Genomic DNA, 18,825 nt, shown 5'->3' on the forward strand with positions numbered 1-18,825 from the left:
CTTCCAGCACTTTATTGGGGATCCTACAGACCTGGCTGCTTTCCTAAAGGCCCAGAGATGACTATGTAGGTAAACATGGCACCAGTAAGCTGCTGATTTGCAGAGAGGCTGAGCCACTCAGGTCATGAGCAAATTGCTCACCCAGGACCTTGGGCACTGGCCTTGACAAAGGAAGTTGTCCCTTATTCTTTCCCCCAAAGGTGCCTGGGCTCCTTAGCTTCTCCCTGGACAGTCACTAGAAACCAGCCCAAGGAAGGTTTTGATTTGAGGTCTCATCCAACATCTAGCAGTCCAGTTTCCCCCTGGGGGTGCATTTTCAGCAGAAAGTGCCTGGTGTTGGATTTCCCATCGGGAGATGACCCCCCCCCCACACACACACACACCAATTCTGGCAGGTGGTCAGCCCAGGCACTTTCTGAACCCTCCTCAAATTTCCCCTGGCACATCACGGCATCTTGAAAGACACCCTGGGAGGGATAAAAAGCCCTTTGCCTTGCAGGGTGCCAGGAGGGAATGGAGCACCAATGGGCATTGGTTGGCACATCCCATGCCAGCGCTCCAGGGCATTAGGGAAAGTGGGAGACTATCTGCCAACTTTCTTCTGAGGTGGTCAAACTGGGCTGGGTAGATTTACACCAGCTGAGGATCTGGCCCGTTCTATCTGCTGGTGGCATCTATTAGACTGGCTGTGGATGGAGCTGGGTGGGGAAAGTCAATGGGTCTTTTACTCCAGCCTCTGGAAGTAGCAGAAAGCTGGGCTGGTCCCTCCAGAGCTCTCTGCTGCCTTTTCCCCAGGGAGATCATTACATTTCTGTCCCTCCCTGGCGTGTGGCCAGGCTTAATTCATTGGGGTAAAGTGCTGGCAGATCCCGATGGTCCCGGGGTGTAAACTCTCTATCCGGGTAGAGACGGGTGAGGGTGGCTAGGGCTGGACGGATCAATACAAGACGAGCTGTGAGGCGGTGCGAGAAGGGTTAACCGGAGAGAAGAGAGGGGCTGGGCTAGCGCCGGCTGGAAGGGCAGGAGCCGAGTATAAAAGCAACAAGCAGCCGGAGGCATCTCATCAAACCAGCCCCAAAACATGGCTGTGCCGCTGCCCGCGGGTCTCTGATCGGCCGCCACCCCAGACGCAGCTGCCACCTGCAGCGCTCCCTCGCTGGCGCCCTGCCTGGGAAGGTGGCGAGCACAGAGAAGAAGCAACAGATCCCCGTGCCCCAGCCCCGGGAAGCCAGCGCCTGCTGGGTGATGCAAGAGGATACTTTGGGTGTGAGGACGCTGCAGCTGCCACAGCCCAGCCCAGCCCCCCCAGATCGCCTCCCTTCCTCCTGCCGAGGCAAAAAGTGACCGTGAGTTGGCAGCGAGCGATAAACAAGCGGCTCCTGGAGTCCACCCATCCACGCGCGTGAGCTCATCTCGGGGCTGAAAAAACCCAGGCTCGGAGAGAGAGACAGAGACCTGGACAGTCTCCTAGCCAGTGTGTTTGCAGCGCCTCTGCCTGAAACTGACCCGACTCCCGAGCCAGCCCTCTGCTCCCTGCTCTCCCCGGAGCGCACCTGGAGGGGAAATCCAGCCGAGTTGTGTGTTTCTTCCTCAGCATCCATCCAGGATCCCGATGCATCCGGTGCTGGCTGCTGGGAAGCGGAGTCTATGGAGTGTCTGACAGCAGGGGAAGGTGGAATCAACCAAAGCCAGTCGTTCTTAAGCCTGTCTTGGAGGGAAGTATAAACACAGGGAACCAACTCCTCTAAATATAGACAGGATCAGGTCTCTACTCATCTTGTGTATGAGAGAGAGAGAAAAAAAGCCAGAGATCTTCCCGGAGCATAGATCTCAGTCACTTTCCTTCCAGCTCTTCCAAACTTTAAGATCTATTTTAAAGCAGAGCAAAAGCTCTTCCCATCTTTCCCCAAAGACTCTGATTTTTGGATTGATTGATTTTTTTTTTTGCCATCGCCAGCAAAGAGAGGAAGACTGACGCTGCTGCTGTCGAAATCTCTCTTTTTCTCTCTCTTTCTTCCTCAGTTTCGTTTTTGTGGCTTGCCCAACAGCCACATCTATTTGTTTCCCTAATCAAAGTGCCTTTGCCACTACTTTCCAGCCCGCATCGCGGTGGCAGGAGCTTCTATCACTGTTCTTCTCTTCCCGGTGGGGATTTCCTTGTTGCTGCTTCCTGGTGTCTGGAGCAAGGGCTCCAGGCCATTATATTGTCCCCTTCCTTCTCTCCAAAGCAACCACCTGTGCTCAGTCTCCTCCTGCGGAGAGGTATCGATGAGGCAGCCAAAGGGCAGAGCTGTCTGAGGTTGGGGAGAGAGAAATCTGAGCTCCCCCCAGGCCTCCCCGCACAATCGCCCTTCCCTCCCAGTTCCTCGCTAGAGGAAGGGTGTTTAGAGGGCATTTCCCATCCACCTAAATCTATGATCAGCTCGGTGTGTGTCTCATCGTACCGTGGACGCAAGTCTGGGAACAAACCACCCTCCAAAACATGTCTGAAGGAAGAGATGGCCAAAGGGGAAGAGTCGGACAAGATCACCATCAACGTAGGGGGCACCAGGCATGAGACCTACAAGAGCACCTTGCGGACGTTGCCTGGCACCCGCCTGGCTTGGCTGGCCGACCCCGATGCCCAGAGCAACTTTGACTTCGATGGCAAGAGCAACGAGTTCTTCTTTGACCGCCACCCGGGCATCTTCTCCTACGTGCTCAACTACTACCGCACGGGCAAGCTGCACTGCCCTGCTGACATCTGCGGGCCCCTCTTTGAGGAGGAGCTGACCTACTGGGGCATCGATGAGACCGACGTGGAGCCCTGCTGCTGGATGACCTACCGGCAGCACCGCGATGCCGAGGAGGCGCTGGACATCTTTGAGAGCCCCGAGCCCGGGGCAGGGGGAGAGGAGGCCGAGGAGGAAGGGGGCAGGGAGATGGCCCTCCAGCGCCTGGGCATGGACGACAGGTTGCCGGGGGCTGCTGGGGCCACAGGAGGGGGTGGATGCTGCCGCAACTGGCAGCCTAGGATGTGGGCGCTCTTCGAGGATCCCTACTCGTCCAGGGCAGCAAGGGTGAGTTTGTGAGAGACAACCCTGGGGCTGGGGGCGGGGTTGGGGAGAGAGGGATCGGAGCAGGTGCAGGGTCATTGACATGCATTGGTTCCCCCCTCATTGATCTGCTCCCCGGGTGCGTTGGTTCACCCTGTCATTCATCTGCCACCCCTCCATAGGTGCATTGGTTCACCCATTCATCTCCCCTACCCCACCTGAGCTGCGTTGCGGCCCTTCCCATGTTTCCTCCCTGAGAGATGCTGACTCTTCCTCCCTCCCACCACCCATGCTCCTCTCTAACTTCCTCTACTCCAATTCTCCTGCTGTGCACAGAGGGTGGTTTCACCCACCTAACGATCAGCAGCCAGCCCCCAACACATGTCCCCGGCTGCCATCCCACAGCCGATGGGGACCGAGGGATTGCCAGGGAGAGTCCTTGCCAGCCCTAAATCCTGGCAGATTTCCAGGTGGCGCCAGAGGCAGGTGGATTATCCAGTTCCTCTTGTCGTTCTCAGTGGATCTACGTGCTGAAAGTGGTGTTTAATGTCACAAGGTTACAGCAGGGAATCCAGGACTGGAGTGCTCTCACAGCCATGCCCACCGACATGGACAGACCCACAACACATCCCCACAAAGCCTGTCTCTCTCTCACACACACATCTGTGCACATTAATTAAGGGGACTCATGCAAACGCACCCACCCACACCCATCTGTACATATTCAAATACATGGAACATCCTCATACAAACTCTCCTGCATGTTCCCTCACTCCGGCATACCAGCATCCGTACCAATTGACACACTGGCACAGACACACCCCCATATGCATGAACACAGACCCATCCGTGTGTACACAGCAACACAGACACACACACAGTGTATCTCTACCCAATCCCACAGAAGTTCAGCTGCACCCATCTTCATCCTCCCCCACACCAGCATGTGCCTCTTTTCACACACTCCTCCCCAAGCCCACACACTACCAACTCATATAAACACACACACACACGTGCTGCCACGCACCTCCCCATCTACCCCTGCTCCCTCGTCTGCTCCTGTTCACACGTCCGTTCCCCAAGTCACACCCAGTTCGTAAATACCAACAGGCTGACACACACGGGATCTAAAAGAGTGTTTGACATTTTGGAGGTGCAAAAAGGAACAGCAACAAAAAATAGACTCTAAGCTCCAAGCCTGCTCCTGGCAGGAACCACACGCAAACCCAGAGAGTGAGATGCTCCTCGAGAGGGTTTCCTTTCAGCTAAAAGGGAAACCCAACAGATGCCAGAATAAAATGCTTAGGCAGCGACAGCCTTTCCAGAGAGACCCATTCTAAAGAGGGAACCAAACCTCTGTCTCAGCTCTGAGGGATATCTGGCTTTGAGAGCTGCTCCCAAATAGACTCTGCTTAAAACAATTGCCGAGGAGTTTTTTGCACTGCATTTCCCTCACACTGAGCTCCTGTTCCCCCCCTGCCAGGCCGGGGTGCTGATGATGGAAACCATGCGTTTGGTATTTTTTCTGACTCCTTCAAGCCAGGGGGGGTGGCAGCACCAATGCTGCCAGGGAGCCTCGGGCATAGCTCATTGGGAGCAGAGGTTGATGTCCTGGGTGCAGTGGCTCGGAGGCTATAGAGCAGCTAGGTAGACAAGTGACTATAAAAATGGCTCCTTCTTACCCTTTATAATAGGAGTCTACTTAGCACAGAGCTGCAGTGAGCTTGGGCTCTTCTCTGTAATGCTTTCCATTCCACTAGCTCACAGCAGTGTGCAAACATTTGGGATGGCAAACGGTACCTTCTTTTGGGAAACTGAGGCACCGAGCAGTGAGATCACCTTCTCCAGGTCACTCAGAGCCAGGACCAGAACATAGGTTCCCTGATTCTCAAGTCAGCGACTGATCCTCTGGACCACAGTCTCACTGGCACAGAGTAACTAAAGGAGGTAGCCATGGTGGGTGGTTAAAGGACGGGGCACGAACTGGGGCCACATCCTCAGCTGGCATAACTGGTGTCGTTCCAAAAAGCCACACTGGAATTTGGGGGTGTTTAAACTGCAGCTTTGTTTCCAACCCATCTTTAGGTCGCATAGTCACCTTTACTCTGACCTACATCAGTAGCAGTACTGAAGTCAGTGGAGCTGTGCTCAGGAGCCAAACCTCTTTGTAACCTGACAGGCTGGGGGCTAGAAGAGTGTTTAAACACGTGGTGAAATCTGATTGGGTTCTAAAGCCCTTGGTATTCCACCAGCTGGATTATAAACAAATGCTTCAGCCTACTGGACTCTGGGCTTGGAGGAGAAGGAACCGGAGAGTGTGACCAGCAGGTCCCCTCTGCCATCTGTGCTGTCTTGGCAGTGAGTTTTGCAATCCCTAGGCTCTTTGTTGGGGCAGGACTTGTCAGTGCTTGGCCTGAGTCTCCTCTCCCTCACTCTGGTGTAAATCAGGAGTAACTCCACTGGGTCTCATGGCATTATGCCAGTGTAGTGTGAGAGGAGAATTGGGCCCACACCCCATCTATCCCATACACCATTTTACCACTGCTGAATAGGACCCATTGAGTGGAAATGCACAAATTACACTGGTGTAAGCGAGGTCAGAATTTGACCCAAGTTGTTTTCTCAGAGGATGTAATTGACTTGGTAGGGCCAGGGAGAACTTATGTGGTAACTAGTTTGATGTGGAGGTGACTCCCCTATAGCTAGATAGGTACAGGGCCATACCCTCAATATGTGTCAAGCAATGTAACTCTATTGAAGTCTTTGCAGAGTGAGTCTTGGCTCTTTATTTGACGGTGGGAACGAGAGAGGAAAGGAGAATATGTTATACCTAAGCCTCAGCAGGCCACCTCCTCAGTGGGTGTAAATGAACATAGCTTTGCTGAAATCAATGGAGCAATACTGATTTACACCCCTCATTGGGAGTAATTCCCCACTGGCTTAAGCCTTGTAAAGTCTCTGACAATGGTGCAAAGTGAGTGTAAACACTTGACCAAGTCAGAATGGTGGTGTTCATGTAGCATCTTTCATCCTGAAGGATCCCAAAGAGTCTTACAAAAATTTGGATCAAATTCTGCTTTACTTACACCAGTGTGAATGCAAAATAAGCCCATTGAAACTCTCGGAGTTGCTCCAGATTTCTAGCAGTGTAGCTTAGAAGAATTTGGCCCTTTATAGAAAATTTGTCACCCACCACCAAGATACAGTCACCTCTGAGGTGGAGCATGGCAGCATGTAGTAACACTTCCTGAAATATGGGCGCAGGCAGCCTCCACTATCCACATGAAGTAAAAGGGAGACTTTGTCTTTGTCTTATGGTGGTGCCTGGAGGTCTCATGGTGCAAGGAACTGTACAAACACTGTACAGTAAAACAGTTCCTGCCTGTAGAGCTTATGATCTAAGCAGACAAAACAAGTAAAGGAAGGATTACTGTTCCCATTGTAAAGGAGCTGAGGTGTAGGGAAGTTAAGTGATTTGCCTAAGGTCACACAGGGAGTCAGTGGCAAAGCCAGGAAGCTAGTCCAGACGTTTTGAGTTGCTGGCTAGTGCCGTAGAGAGGAAGGATTGTCCAATGGTTAGAGCACTGGCGGAGGACTTGGGAGAACTGGATTGAAGACACCGCTCTGGCCCAGATTTAGCTTCTCTCTATCTTAGTCCTCCTTCTGTACAATGAGGATAATAGCACTGCCCAATAACAGGCCATCTAAGTGCTATAGAAGGCTAAGCATGAGGCCGTCCTTCCCGGTATGGATCTGTTGACTCACCCTGTCCTGGGGCTGGCATTACCCCGGTCAGGTGAAAGGGAGGATGCAGTGCTGAAGTGACAGAGTGGCTCCGAGGTTGCTGATGTGAGCAGAACCCTGAGTAAATCTAGTGTACTCCGGTGCTGGCGGGGAAGTGACGGACGCATGGTCACAGTAGCTCGACTCACGCATCGCACCTGGCCTGCAGGCCTCCTCGCCAGCGACCGAGCATTCAGACACCCTGAGTTTGAGAAATAGATTGCTCCCACCGAAGCTAAGCAAAAAGTAAACAGGATGGAGGGGTGGGGAACAGAGCTGATGAGAGCTACCTGTTGCCTAGCTACGGGCCCGTTTCCTGCTTACTCAAGTCCTGTTTCACCATAATCACAAAGTCCAGGGTGTCTGGGCTTGGGAGCCAGCTGATGGCTTCTGTGTCCCTCCGTTTGTGGCCCTGGTGCCCCATCTTAGCCCCTTGCAGCACAGTGCTATTGCCACATGGTGCCAGAGTTCTGCCTGGTTACCTCTGTGCCGAGCACAGTTTTTCTATTGTTAGACTGTAGTTTAGGTCCCTAGGACTGATGCTGTGCTGCAACGGGCAGGTCTGCTGCCTGCTTTATCTCAGCCCATCCAGCCCGTGCCTCGCATGTCAAATTTATTAGATTTCACTCGTCGATTTAACCGATAATTTAGGATCAGCTGGAAAAAATTATCCTTTGGATTTCTGTCAAAGCATGCCCGTGTACGAAGATCACATCTGCCCTTCTATTAGCTGCCTCTGTTGATGGCGGGGCAGAAGCCAGTTATTTAATTCATCTGGGAGCCTGATCCTGTCCTTCCCAACAGCAGTGTCTTTCTGGATGTTTTTTCTCAATGGGTGAGCATGAGATGGGCTGTGATGTTGGCAGTGCAAAGGAAGCAGAGTGAGGCTCCCTGATCTTGGAAGCCAGGTGGGACAAGTGCATGGCCCAGGTCCAGGTTTGGAGGCATCTCTGATGCTCTGTGAAACGCGGACGCTGTCACGGAGCTGGTGTGGCTGAGATTAGAGATACGAGGTGGCGGAGAAGGTGCCTGATTCCCCTCTTTCTCATCCCAGTGTAAATCAGGTGCATCTCCACTGGGCCTGATTGCTCCCTCACTAGCCCCAATGTGAGTCAATTGTTACACTGATGCCAATAGAGTTACACCAGTGTAAAACTAGTGCAAACGAGAGGAGACTCAGGCCTATGAGCGCTTAACCCTTCGTGTGCCAGGGTCCAGCTGTGCAGTGGCAAATTCCCTTTTGATTAAAAATGTAGGAGAAGGAGGGAATAGAAGATCTCCCAAGCAGAGTCACAGTCCTTGTGAAGTATCAAGATTGAAGTGTTAGGAACAGATGGGCTCTCCCACTCCTTGACCCAAGCCTCCTTCCTAACCAGCCCTTTCACTGAGGGTTACTTCTGGAAGGCACCAACGCTCTTCAGAGGCTGGATGGCTCAGGGGGACTGCCAGTGGCTTCGAGGGGCTGATCAACAGGCCATTGAAGTCAACACAGAGACCAGGGTGAGCTTCAGATTAGGCCCTAGAAGCCTTCCCTTCCACCCCGCCCAGATCACCGATTCAAGTCCAGCCCAAAGTGGCAGCGATCAGAAGCTGCTGCCAGGCGATGGTGGTTTGACGGCCAAGGAGAAATGAGTTGTCAGTATGCTGGTGTCCCAGAGACTATCTCTGCCGTTAGCCCTCCCCGCGTCCCAGGGGAGCAATAACTGAAATCCCCTCTTAGTTCTCTCCTCATGCTGCCCTTGTCCGTCTCTGCGGCTGAGTCTCCAGAGCTGCCCACCTGGCATCTTTCACTGGCACCAAATCACTAAAGTGACCGAGGAGCCTTCAGCCTTTTTGTCACTGTCTGACTCGAACTCGCGTGTCCTGCCCTAGAAGTCTCTGAGCAGCTCGTCTCCAGGTTATTCTCTTTTCTTTACCTACATGTACTATTTTCACAAGCGACGCGAGGAAAAGAGCGGGGTAGCAAGAGAAAGCACAGGCAGCTTCCCTTGAGATGGAGATTAGATGCCAGCCTAGCCTCTTGGTATTTAACCTTCTGCTCAGCGCTCTGCATTATCTCTGCATTAGCCTGACAGCAAGAAAGGCTGATGGGAATGATCCTGGCTAAATGGCTAGAGCACCCAAGCAGCACGCAGCAATTTCCCCCCAAGCCTGGGGATTGTGAGATACCCTAGAGCCCCTTCTGGAGAAAGTAGACCTGTCTAGTGCAGCTAAATTGTAGCTCAGGGGCACTTTGCTTGGTGCAGTGGCTGGGGTATTGCTGTGCACGGAGTTTGTGGTTTGGGTGTTTTTATTAGTATCTCCACCTGTAGAGCTTGGCAACTGACTCAGCATCTGCTTACAAGGTTCCCCCGAGCATTTAACCTCTTTCCCCTGTGGTAAGTTGACAGCATCAGTGCCCGCAGGCTCATAGGCCCATTAGCTCATCTATGCAGTACAACTTCCCTGGCACTGGTGCAAGATTGGTCCTAGTTTATGCTCTGCCCCCCACCCTCTTCTGTGGAGAGAGCTTGATCCTTAGCTGGGTGGACGTAGCTTCAGCACAGCAGGCACTGTTTTCTAGTCTTGTATACTAGACAGGTCACTTGGGGTAGGGGGAGGGGAGGTATTGGGACACTTCCAAGCGCCACCTGCAAAATAAGCCCTGCCCACTTTAAGATGCCAAGGTGCTACTCACAGTAACGTATGCAGATGTTCTAAATATCATCCCATGTGTTCTCTTGGGCCCCCTTGGTGGGACTTAGAAGCCCTCCTGGGCTCTGCTAGGCTTCTTGGGTTTGGTGCTGTCTTGAGTATTGTGGGAAATGAGGGGTGAAAATCTCTCCCCAAGGGCCACCCACTTGTGGCACCAGAATGAGTGATCATTCACATGTAATATGTCTGCTTTCTAATATGCTCTGTCCCCGTCCTGGCCTCAGGCAGCAGTGAAGTGGTTTAACAATGTTGACATCTCAATGGTCGTTGTTGGGAATCTGAGTCAACATCCCAGTGAGGTGAACGTGGCAGGTCACCCTGCTCAGAGGTAGTGTTCAGGCTCTCTGCGGACAAAGAGCATGCCTGGCACTGGGAGAGTCAGTGGCAATGGGACACTTAGCTTCTACCGGCCCATGCAAGACGCTCCAGCCTTAACCCTTGAAATCACAATGAAATATTTGGGGGTCTGGAATTCTCCTGTGACGTGATCTCCCTTTGCTCACGCTGGAGCCTTCTAAATAGCAGGCTCAGAAAGGAGCCCTTTAAAAGAAAAAAAAAAACCTTTGACTTGCTACTATACAAAGGTTGGAGCCAAGGTAAAGATTATGGGCCAGATCCTCAGCTGGTATAAAACTGGAGCTGTTCCACTGACTACAGTAGAACGTCACCAGTTCACACCGGTTGGGGATCCAACCCTTCTGTGTTTAGAGGATAGTTATACACTCCAGACCTGATTCTGATCTCCCCTATGTTGGGTCTAAAACCAATGTAGCACCAATGTCCTAAGCAATCACTCCAGATTTACACTGGTGCAAGAGAGAGCAAAATCACATTTGTTCTTTCTTTCGTTTGGTCTTTTGGGCTTGATTTGGATCTAAGTTACACTGGTGTAAATCTGGAGTCAGTCCTTTTTAAGTCAATAATTGTGGGCTGGATCCCATTAATTGCCTATTGACTTCAACAGAGCTACATCAGTTTTCACCAGCTGACAAATTCCACTGGTGGTAGGGTAAGATCAAAATGAGATCCTTTGTCTGCCACCTTCTCCATCTCTCTCTCTCTCTGTCTCATTCATTCCATCTTCTTCTCCTTCTGTGTGCTGTGGGACAGTATCTTTCCCTTCAGTGGTTCTCTGCACTGAACACAGTGTGATATGATATCATTCATTTCTAACTGCTCTCTTTTCCTTGGGGAGCCCAGGATGGGGCTCCGGGATACAGATCCTCTCAAGTCTTGGCGTTTAGGACCAGCCCCTCCACTGGTGTGAACTAAGGTAGCTGGAAGTTGATTCTGATTCACTCCAGTTGAAGATCTGGCCTGTAATTTGTAACTGTTTTGCGGTGTCATGGTCTGATGCAACAAGGATGGTCAAGAGAAGGTCTAACACACAAACTGGTCCAGTTCTCTTGACCAGAAGAGACTGAGCACCTAACTTGGCCCAGTGCTGCTTGTGTTGCAGCCAGCAGCGGGGAGTTTTGCTATCAACTCCAGTGTTAGCAGAATCAGGCATGTGTTTAATGCTATAGGATGCTGCATGTCACTTCAGTGCAGATCAGGTCCATGCAAAGCTGAAAGCCTGTATGTGCTGTTAATAGAGGAACTGGAGAAGAGTCAGCAAGCTTCCTCGGCTGGGGCTTTTCTGCTCTGAGACTTTTCAGGTGCTTTTGGAAACAGATGCTCTGGATAATGGACTCATGATGAACTCATCCTGTCAGGAAGGAGGTCTGAGCATGGCTGATTGGGGAATAAAACCCATTTCTTCTACAGAGCGTTTGCTTTTCAGCTTATTATTTTGGGCCCATTTGCAGTTGCTTGTGGTCTAGATGAATGAGAAGCCTGATTGCTGTTGCTATTCGTAGAGGAGCTTTGCTAAGCATTTGAAACCAGCAACTGAAGGGTTAAAGGTCTGTCTAAGGAGCACGGAAAAGCCAGATTCCTGCTGTGGTCCTGTGGGTTTGGGTTGCCTGCACTGCCTCAAGACTCCAGAATCATCCCAGAGCCGGAATTGCTCTGGAACAATTGTTATTTGCAGCTGTTCCATACGAGCAGAAAATTAACACCCCGCCCCCAGTGCCAGCTCAGCTTTGGCAGCTGTTTATACAGGCTCCATCCCTTACCCGCCTCTCCCCACCTCACCCTACCTCCCTGTTCAGAATGGGGGAGGGGGGTGGAGACATGAATGGAGAGCAGCATCCTGCCTGGACATAAGGGCCTGGGAGCTGCTCAGCTGGTGTAAATTGCCATTAGAGCTACACCAATTTGCACCATCTGAAAATCTGGCCCCTCCTGCTGCAATGGGGTCTGACAAATTTCAGGAGATTCTTACACTAGAGTTACAAGCCCCCCACACTCCCCGCTCCCCAAACAAAATTAATTTCTCTATTCAAATGGAAACCCAGACAGATCCTTAACTCTGGAGCTGTGAATAGCAACACTATCAGTTCCAGCAAGAGATGTTGCATGCAGAGCAATTGAAGGCTTTTAATTGGTGCTGTTACACCAGCCTTTCATGTGAATTCATAATGGACACTTAAACAAATCTGTTACTAGAGGGAGTTCCATTTCAGAATCTCCATCTCCTCATTCCAGCAGCTGCTGCAGCTTGACACGCCCCGCGGTCACACTGGATTGTAGCTCTTGTAAATGGATCTGGCCTGGCAGTCTTGGAGCTCGGAGTCCACAGGACGGGTACAACATGGGCACAGCAAGCGTCCCGGCACACACTCCTCAGAACTCATCTGAGGCTAATTCTAGCCCTGGGAGTGGAGTGGGATTTAAGGCTTTAACTGGAGCCATGCAGATTTCCATCAGCGGAAGAGCTGGCCTATCCCTTCTATAACGATTCAGCACTGCCCTTTTTAACCGAGGCTCTCAATTCAGATGTGTACCTCTGCCTGCGGGGCAGCTTTGTGTGCGTGCAACCTAATGGATGATGCACTGGCCTAGGACTCAAGAGACATGCATTCTATCTCTGAGCTGCAGGGGGACCTTGAGCAACCTGCTGCCTCGCTCTGTGCCTCAGTTTCCCCATCTCTAAAATATGCATAATGATACTGATCTTCCTTGGTAGAGTGTTCTGCGAGGTACTGATGTGCTATTTACGAACTAGGTGGTGTTATTACTAATAGGAACACAACACTGATCTCACCTAGACTGCCAAACAGCCCTCAGATGACTTATATACCTGAGTCTCTTTGGGCTTGGGGTCAAATGCATCCCTGGGATGCTCCCATAGGCTTCAATGGAGATTTGGTTCCAGGGTTGGATTTGAATGAGAGCATAGTGGTAGAGGTCAAAACCACTATGGGGCTGGAATTTCAAACATCCTCTGCTCCCATTCAGACACCTGGATGAAGTGGCCAGATTTTCAGCTGAGTTCAGGACCCAGCCCCTCCCATTGTTCTCAGTAGTACGCAGGAGGGGGTGTGTGAGGAGCAACCATTGTTCTCAATGGGAGCTGCTGCAACTTGAGCTCTTGAAATTCTGCCCCGGGGGCCCTTAGCCGGAGGGGACTTGGACTTGAATGGAGCTGCTGCCATTCATATAAACTGAGGAGCAGGCTGGTTACCCTAGGAAAAGATGAGCCCAGGGTCTCCCAGCTTTAACTCAAGGTCACCGTGTGCCCGGGGAAGGAGTCGTTATCACACCACACCGTTGCCCTTTACGATTTAGAGGGGAGTCTAATGATCGAATAGTGGCTCTGTGAATTTTAATTTCTCATGTGGAGCTGCGAGCTCAGGTGAAGAGCAAATGGACTGAGAGAGATGCAAAGGCACAAACATACCCAGGTCACCTCAACCGCAGAGGCCTAGCTATAGGATCAGGGACTTCTTTTTTGATTGGTAGTACTGGTGGAAGGTGCCGGGCTGACATTTTGAAAACCCTGGAGGCCAAAGTCCTATAAGATACATCACCACCCCTAGCAGCTGTGAAAGCTTCCCTTGGCCTGTTCAGTCCATCACCTCTCCTCAACAGGAGGGTCAGGCCATGGTGGCTTTGTGACGTCCTCGCCTGTTCCCTGGGAAATGGTCTAAGAGCCACCCAAGATCCCTGATCTAATATGAAGAGGGGAGCTAGAAGTGAAACGCTCTGCAGTTGTATCATCTTCCTAGTCCTTGCGGTCTTGATCTTGGACACCAGGGTCTGTTATGAAGAGTAGAGCAGGGCCGAGACCTCTGACCCCAGCAGAGGTGACCACTTTAAGAACATCCCCACCGGGTCCTGGAGGGCAGTGGTTACCATGACAATGCTGGGCTCTGGTGACAGGTACCCAGTGCTAGTCTCCTAGGTGTCACTGGAGGGGCGGCGTCCTCTCCTTGTCTGTGACCTCTAGCAGGGCAAGCTTCTGGGCTCTGCTTTGATGGGGAACTGAAGAAGATAAGAGCAGGGCTTGGGTCAGAGGGAGTGTATGAAATACAAATGACACCAGGAATGTCCTGTGGTTGAACCCTTCCCCTCAGATTTGGACACAGTGTGTATCTTTCCTCCTACCCCCTTGTAGTGATTGATAAGAAGGGGAAGGAAGTCTATTCTGAAGTGCTTTCATCCCCTTCCCTGTCTGCCCTGTGTTGTTCCCCTAACCACTGAGTTCATTTCCTCTTGCAGGTAGTTGCCTTTGCCTCGCTCTTCTTCATCCTGGTCTCCATCACGACATTCTGCCTGGAGACACACGAGGCCTTTAATAGAAATGTCAACGTGACTGAGACGATGGTGGTTGGCAACACCACAAGGGTCCTGCTGACGAATAAAGTGGAGACGGAACCTGTCCTCACCTACATCGAGGGGGTGTGCGTCCTGTGGTTCACGCTGGAGTTCTTGGTGCGCATCATTTGCTGCCCAGATAAGCTGCTCTTCATCAAGAAACTGCTCAACATCATTGACTTTGTGGCTATCTTGCCCTTCTACCTGGAGGTAGGCCTCAGTGGCCTGTCCTCCAAGGCTGCCCGGGATGTTCTGGGCTTCCTGAGGGTGGTCCGTTTTGTCCGGATCCTCCGGATCTTCAAGCTGACGCGGCACTTTGTGGGGCTCCGGGTGCTAGGCCACACGCTCCGGGCCAGCACCAATGAGTTTTTGCTCCTCATCATCTTCCTGGCCTTGGGGGTCTTGATCTTTGCTACAATGATCTACTATGCCGAGCGGATTGGGGCCAAGCCATCCGACCCCAGCGGCACCGAGCACACTTACTTTAAGAACATCCCCATTGGGTTCTGGTGGGCGGTGGTCACCATGACAACGCTGGGCTATGGTGACATGTACCCCAAGACCTGGTCGGGCATGCTGGTGGGGGCTCTGTGTGCCCTGGCTGGGGTGCTGACCATCGCCATGCCGGTGCCTGTCATCGTCAACAACTTTGGAATGTACTACTCACTAGCTATGGCAAAGCAGAAGCTCCCAAAGAAGAAGAAAAAGCATATACCCCGTCCAGCCCCACTGGACTCCCCCACGTACTGCAAGTCCGAGGACAACTCGCCTCGCAACAGCACGCAGAGTGACACCTGCCCCCTGGCAGCGGAGGAGGTGGTGGTGGAGCGAAAGCGATCAGGTGAGATGCAAAAGCCCATGGTCAATAAGAACTGGTGGGGGAAGAAAAAGTGCCAGGTATGTAAGTCCCGCCTAATGGAGACTCCAGGGAAGACTCCACGCCCACTGGGGTGTTTGGCTGACTGTTATGGTTCAGTGGGGACACTCCAGATTCATGGTGGAGCGAGAGCAGAATCTGGTCTGATGCCATCACCTCAAGGTGAGGCTGTCCCAGAAGGACCAGTGGCACTCAGGTATTGATTTTTTGAGAGGGATTCAAGGCCTTTGACAGAGGCAGCTGGCTCAGGTGATCACAACATTATGGAAGCAGAATCCCTGGAAAGCAATTAGGAACGGTGCCGCATGGACCTGATTCTGTTCTCACGCTGGCATAGATTAGGAGTAAGTCAGTGGGGCCTAATTCCTCTCTCACTGCCCCTGGGGTAAACCAGGAGTAACTCCACTGATGGACTGCCTGATTTAAAAGCCTCCATGAGATCAGAAGCAACCCCAGTGTGTTAACCATTTTGCCTAACCCGAGAGTGAAGGTAGTTGCGATGAGTTTTGTTCAGTGTTGCTTCCTGTCCGTGGCTGGCATTTCTGTCTCGGTGGCTAGCGTGTGCCAAGCTTCCCATTGCTAATGGCTAGCTAAGAGAATTGCGCTAATCCATCGGCAAATCCTCTAAGTGCCTCTGTGCTAGCAGCTAGCCTGAGAGTGCCAGTTACTAGCCAAGCACTATGCCTCGGTGTCTTTTGGGCTAGCTTGGCCTGTGTGTTGCCCTGACACCTTCCTAGCTGGCCTGGCCTGTGTGGTAGCTAGCAGCTAGCCCAGCCCATGCAGTGCTCCTATGCCCTGGGAGCTGGCCAAACCCATGTCGTGACCTTGCTCCCTGGTAGCTAGCCCAGCTTGTCCTGCGCCACGTGATTTGCCTGAGCTGCTCCAATGACCCCTTTCATCTGGAGCAGGTCAGGAAATGGAATTTCCATTCCCTGGGAAATTCCGACATTTCAAAATTTTGTTTTAATTTCAAATTTTGGAGCAAAAAGTGAAACATTTTGAAATGTTCTCATGGATGAAAATTCTGGGGCCATCAAATCAGTTAGTTTCGATACAGTAACAATGTTTCCTTTCAATAATGTTACAACGTGACCATACCCAATTGCACAAACGCAGCCTGATGTTAAAATTGGCATTTTAATATACACGTCGAACCAAGATGAATCAAAATGATAAAGGCAAACCAAAATGGTTTTACGTTATTGCAACAAACCTCAAAATGATTCATTTTGACATTTTCCTCTTGGAAATGTTGTTGCAATGGATGCTGATCCTGGCAAACATTTCGATTTTGACCAAACCGCATTTTCTGATGGAAAACGGTTGTGTCGAAAATTTTCCAGCTAGCCCCACTTGCATCTAGCAAATCCTCTGTGCTGTTTTGTCCAGACTTATTCGCACTGCACTGAGCTGCCAGCACCAAGCATCCACGTGTCTTTGGGGTGCAAAGGTTAGCAGCCAGCCCCCAATGGAATGGATTACAGGGTAATAGATTGGAATCACTGCTGGGGTGTCTTCAGAGCAAGCCTGTCATTGGAGCACAGGAGCTGCTGCATTCTCCTGATTTCTGCTGTATCTCCTGGTGCCAACACTTGGCAGTAGTTAAGCTCTGTGTGGCTGCTGCCTGGGGTTTGCCTCTCTCTGGGATTTCTTGCTACAGGCTCCTGGCTGGCAGAGGAAGGCACTCTGAGGCCTCCTTTGGGAGCCTGGCCCCTGATGTTTGTCTCCAGTTTTGAATTGCAAACAAAAGATGCATTTAAATTGCATGGAAAGGCTTGGCTTAGAGCCAAGGAATCCAGAGTGAAAGCTGAAAAGCCATCCTTAGCTTGGCCTGTTGCAGGCCTGGAGCCATCTAGGTCACTGGCTCAGATCTATTGAGCTCAGTTCTGGCTGTGAGAGGCTGTGGATCAAAGCAGCAAATATTTACAATAGCAAATTGATGGTGACCAACAGCTGTGGGCCAGCTGAAAGTGAGTTGCCTGGGTCTTAATCCAGTTCCCGGTGAAGAGAGGTCTTCATCACAAAGCTGCTGTCTACACTGGAAAGTGAAGGGGTGATGGTAGCCTGGGTGTCAATAGCAGTGTAGACGTGGTGGCGTGGTCTTGGCTACTGGCTAGCAACCAGAGTATGTACCCCAGTGGACTTGTACTCTGGTTGCTAGCCCATGCCATCGTGTCTGCATAGCTATTGTTACCTAGGCCAGCTAGACTGACGCTAACATGGGCATGCCTACCGATGCTACAATCACACTTTCGCTTGCAGTGTGGACGTACCCTAAGACACTAGCATAACTGGCACCAGCAGGCTGCCTTGTTGGCAATCTCAGCAGAGAAAACAAGGACTGAATGGGCGGTGGAGACTGAACTGCCCTCTGGCCCCAGGAGCTGGTGGTATTTTAGACATGTTTGTGAGGGAAGCTGGCCCTGCTACTTCCCCTGATCATACTTGTCCTACGGAGGAATCTCCACCCTGCAGATCTGTTAATCTGGTGTCTTCACCAGCACTAAATTCACACCATGTACAGGGCCAGATCCTCAACTGGTGCAAACTGCTGTAGCTCCACTGAAGGGCTTCACTGAATTACACCAACCAAAGATCTGGCCCTGCTCATGTTCCCTCCTGGGTGAATAATGGGGACTGCTACTGGCCTGTGTTTTATACTCATCAGCACAGGACCTGAGCACCTCCATTAAAGTTTCAGGAATTTCCTTTCTAACCCCGTGTTTGTCCACACTCATGGAACATTTCCCTTCTAAATGGAAAATTTCCATCCACAGGACCCAGCTCTCGGCCAAAATCCACTGCGTGCAGCTTGGGACAGTTGTAAAGGAGCTGGGGGGGTAGTTTCCCAATCCTGCAGGTGGCTATTTGTTGTAATTCAGAGCCGCCTCAGGATTGATCTGAGGGTTGAGCCCAGAGAGCCGGGTACTGAGCTAGTGTAAACTGGCGCAACTCCATTGGCGTTACTAGACCAGATCTTCAGCTGGGGTAAACTGACATAGGTCAATGAAATCAGTAGAGATTCTCCGGTGTACCCCTGCTGGAAGGTAGCCTCTGTCTCTACCTAACGGTGGATTTTTACTTTTTGGAAGGTTTGAACAGAGCCCCTCAAGTTATTTCTGATTTCTGGGAGAGCGGCATTAAATTCTCTGGGGGATGAGTCAGCAAACCCCATTGCTGCCTCAGTTCCACTCACATCAACTTGGCCACATAAGGTGGAAGCTTGCCCTACCATAGCTAGTGGGCAGTCAGCCACCTGGCCTCCCTGTTGCCAGTAGCAGGAGCAAGCAGACAAGTATCTTGGCTTGTCAATTTCTCTGGAAAATTGATATTTTTCATCCTTTTTGCCCCTCCCATCCTGGCCCTGAAGACTCCAAGCAGAACGGCGATGCCAATACAGTGCTGTCAGACGAGGAGCAGCCCCTCTCGTCCTCGCACGAGGAGAAGCGGCCGATGAGGCGCTCCAGCACCAGGGACAAAACCAAGAAAGCGGCCACTTGCTTTCTGCTGAATGCTGGCGATTTCTCCTGCACGGCCGACGGCGGCATCCGGAAAGGTACAGGCGAGACCCAGAGGCATCTGGTGGACAGAGTGGCAGCGCGGGTCAGGGAGATGGAGGACAGAGGGGCGAGTGTGGACACGTCAAGCTGATTTCCCACCGGGGGTGGGGGAAGACGGGGGGAGGGCATTTCCCAGTCACTTCCCCATTAGCTCCCCCAATAGCAGCCCCCTTCA

At 51.6% G+C, this 18,825-nt stretch overlaps 1 protein-coding gene across 2 annotated transcripts in view; it reads left to right on the top strand.

The window, feature by feature from the left end:
* Positions 1 to 1,080: 1,080 nt before the first annotated feature.
* Positions 1,081 to 18,825, top strand: part of KCNC4 (potassium voltage-gated channel subfamily C member 4) — a 52,221-nt gene continuing 34,476 nt past the window's right edge. For both annotated transcript variants that reach the window (XM_039538738.1, XM_039538737.1), the window contains exons 1-3: positions 1,081 to 3,059; positions 14,118 to 15,054; positions 18,461 to 18,646. In XM_039538738.1, the coding sequence (XP_039394672.1) occupies positions 2,415 to 3,059; positions 14,118 to 15,054; positions 18,461 to 18,646 (1,768 nt within the window). In that variant the 5' untranslated portion in view covers positions 1,081 to 2,414. The remainder of the gene's footprint in view (positions 3,060 to 14,117; positions 15,055 to 18,460; positions 18,647 to 18,825) is intronic.

The sequence above is a fragment of the Mauremys reevesii genome, linkage group 4, assembly GCF_016161935.1.
Source record: "Mauremys reevesii isolate NIE-2019 linkage group 4, ASM1616193v1, whole genome shotgun sequence".
NCBI classification, from domain to species: Eukaryota; Metazoa; Chordata; order Testudines; family Geoemydidae; genus Mauremys; species Mauremys reevesii.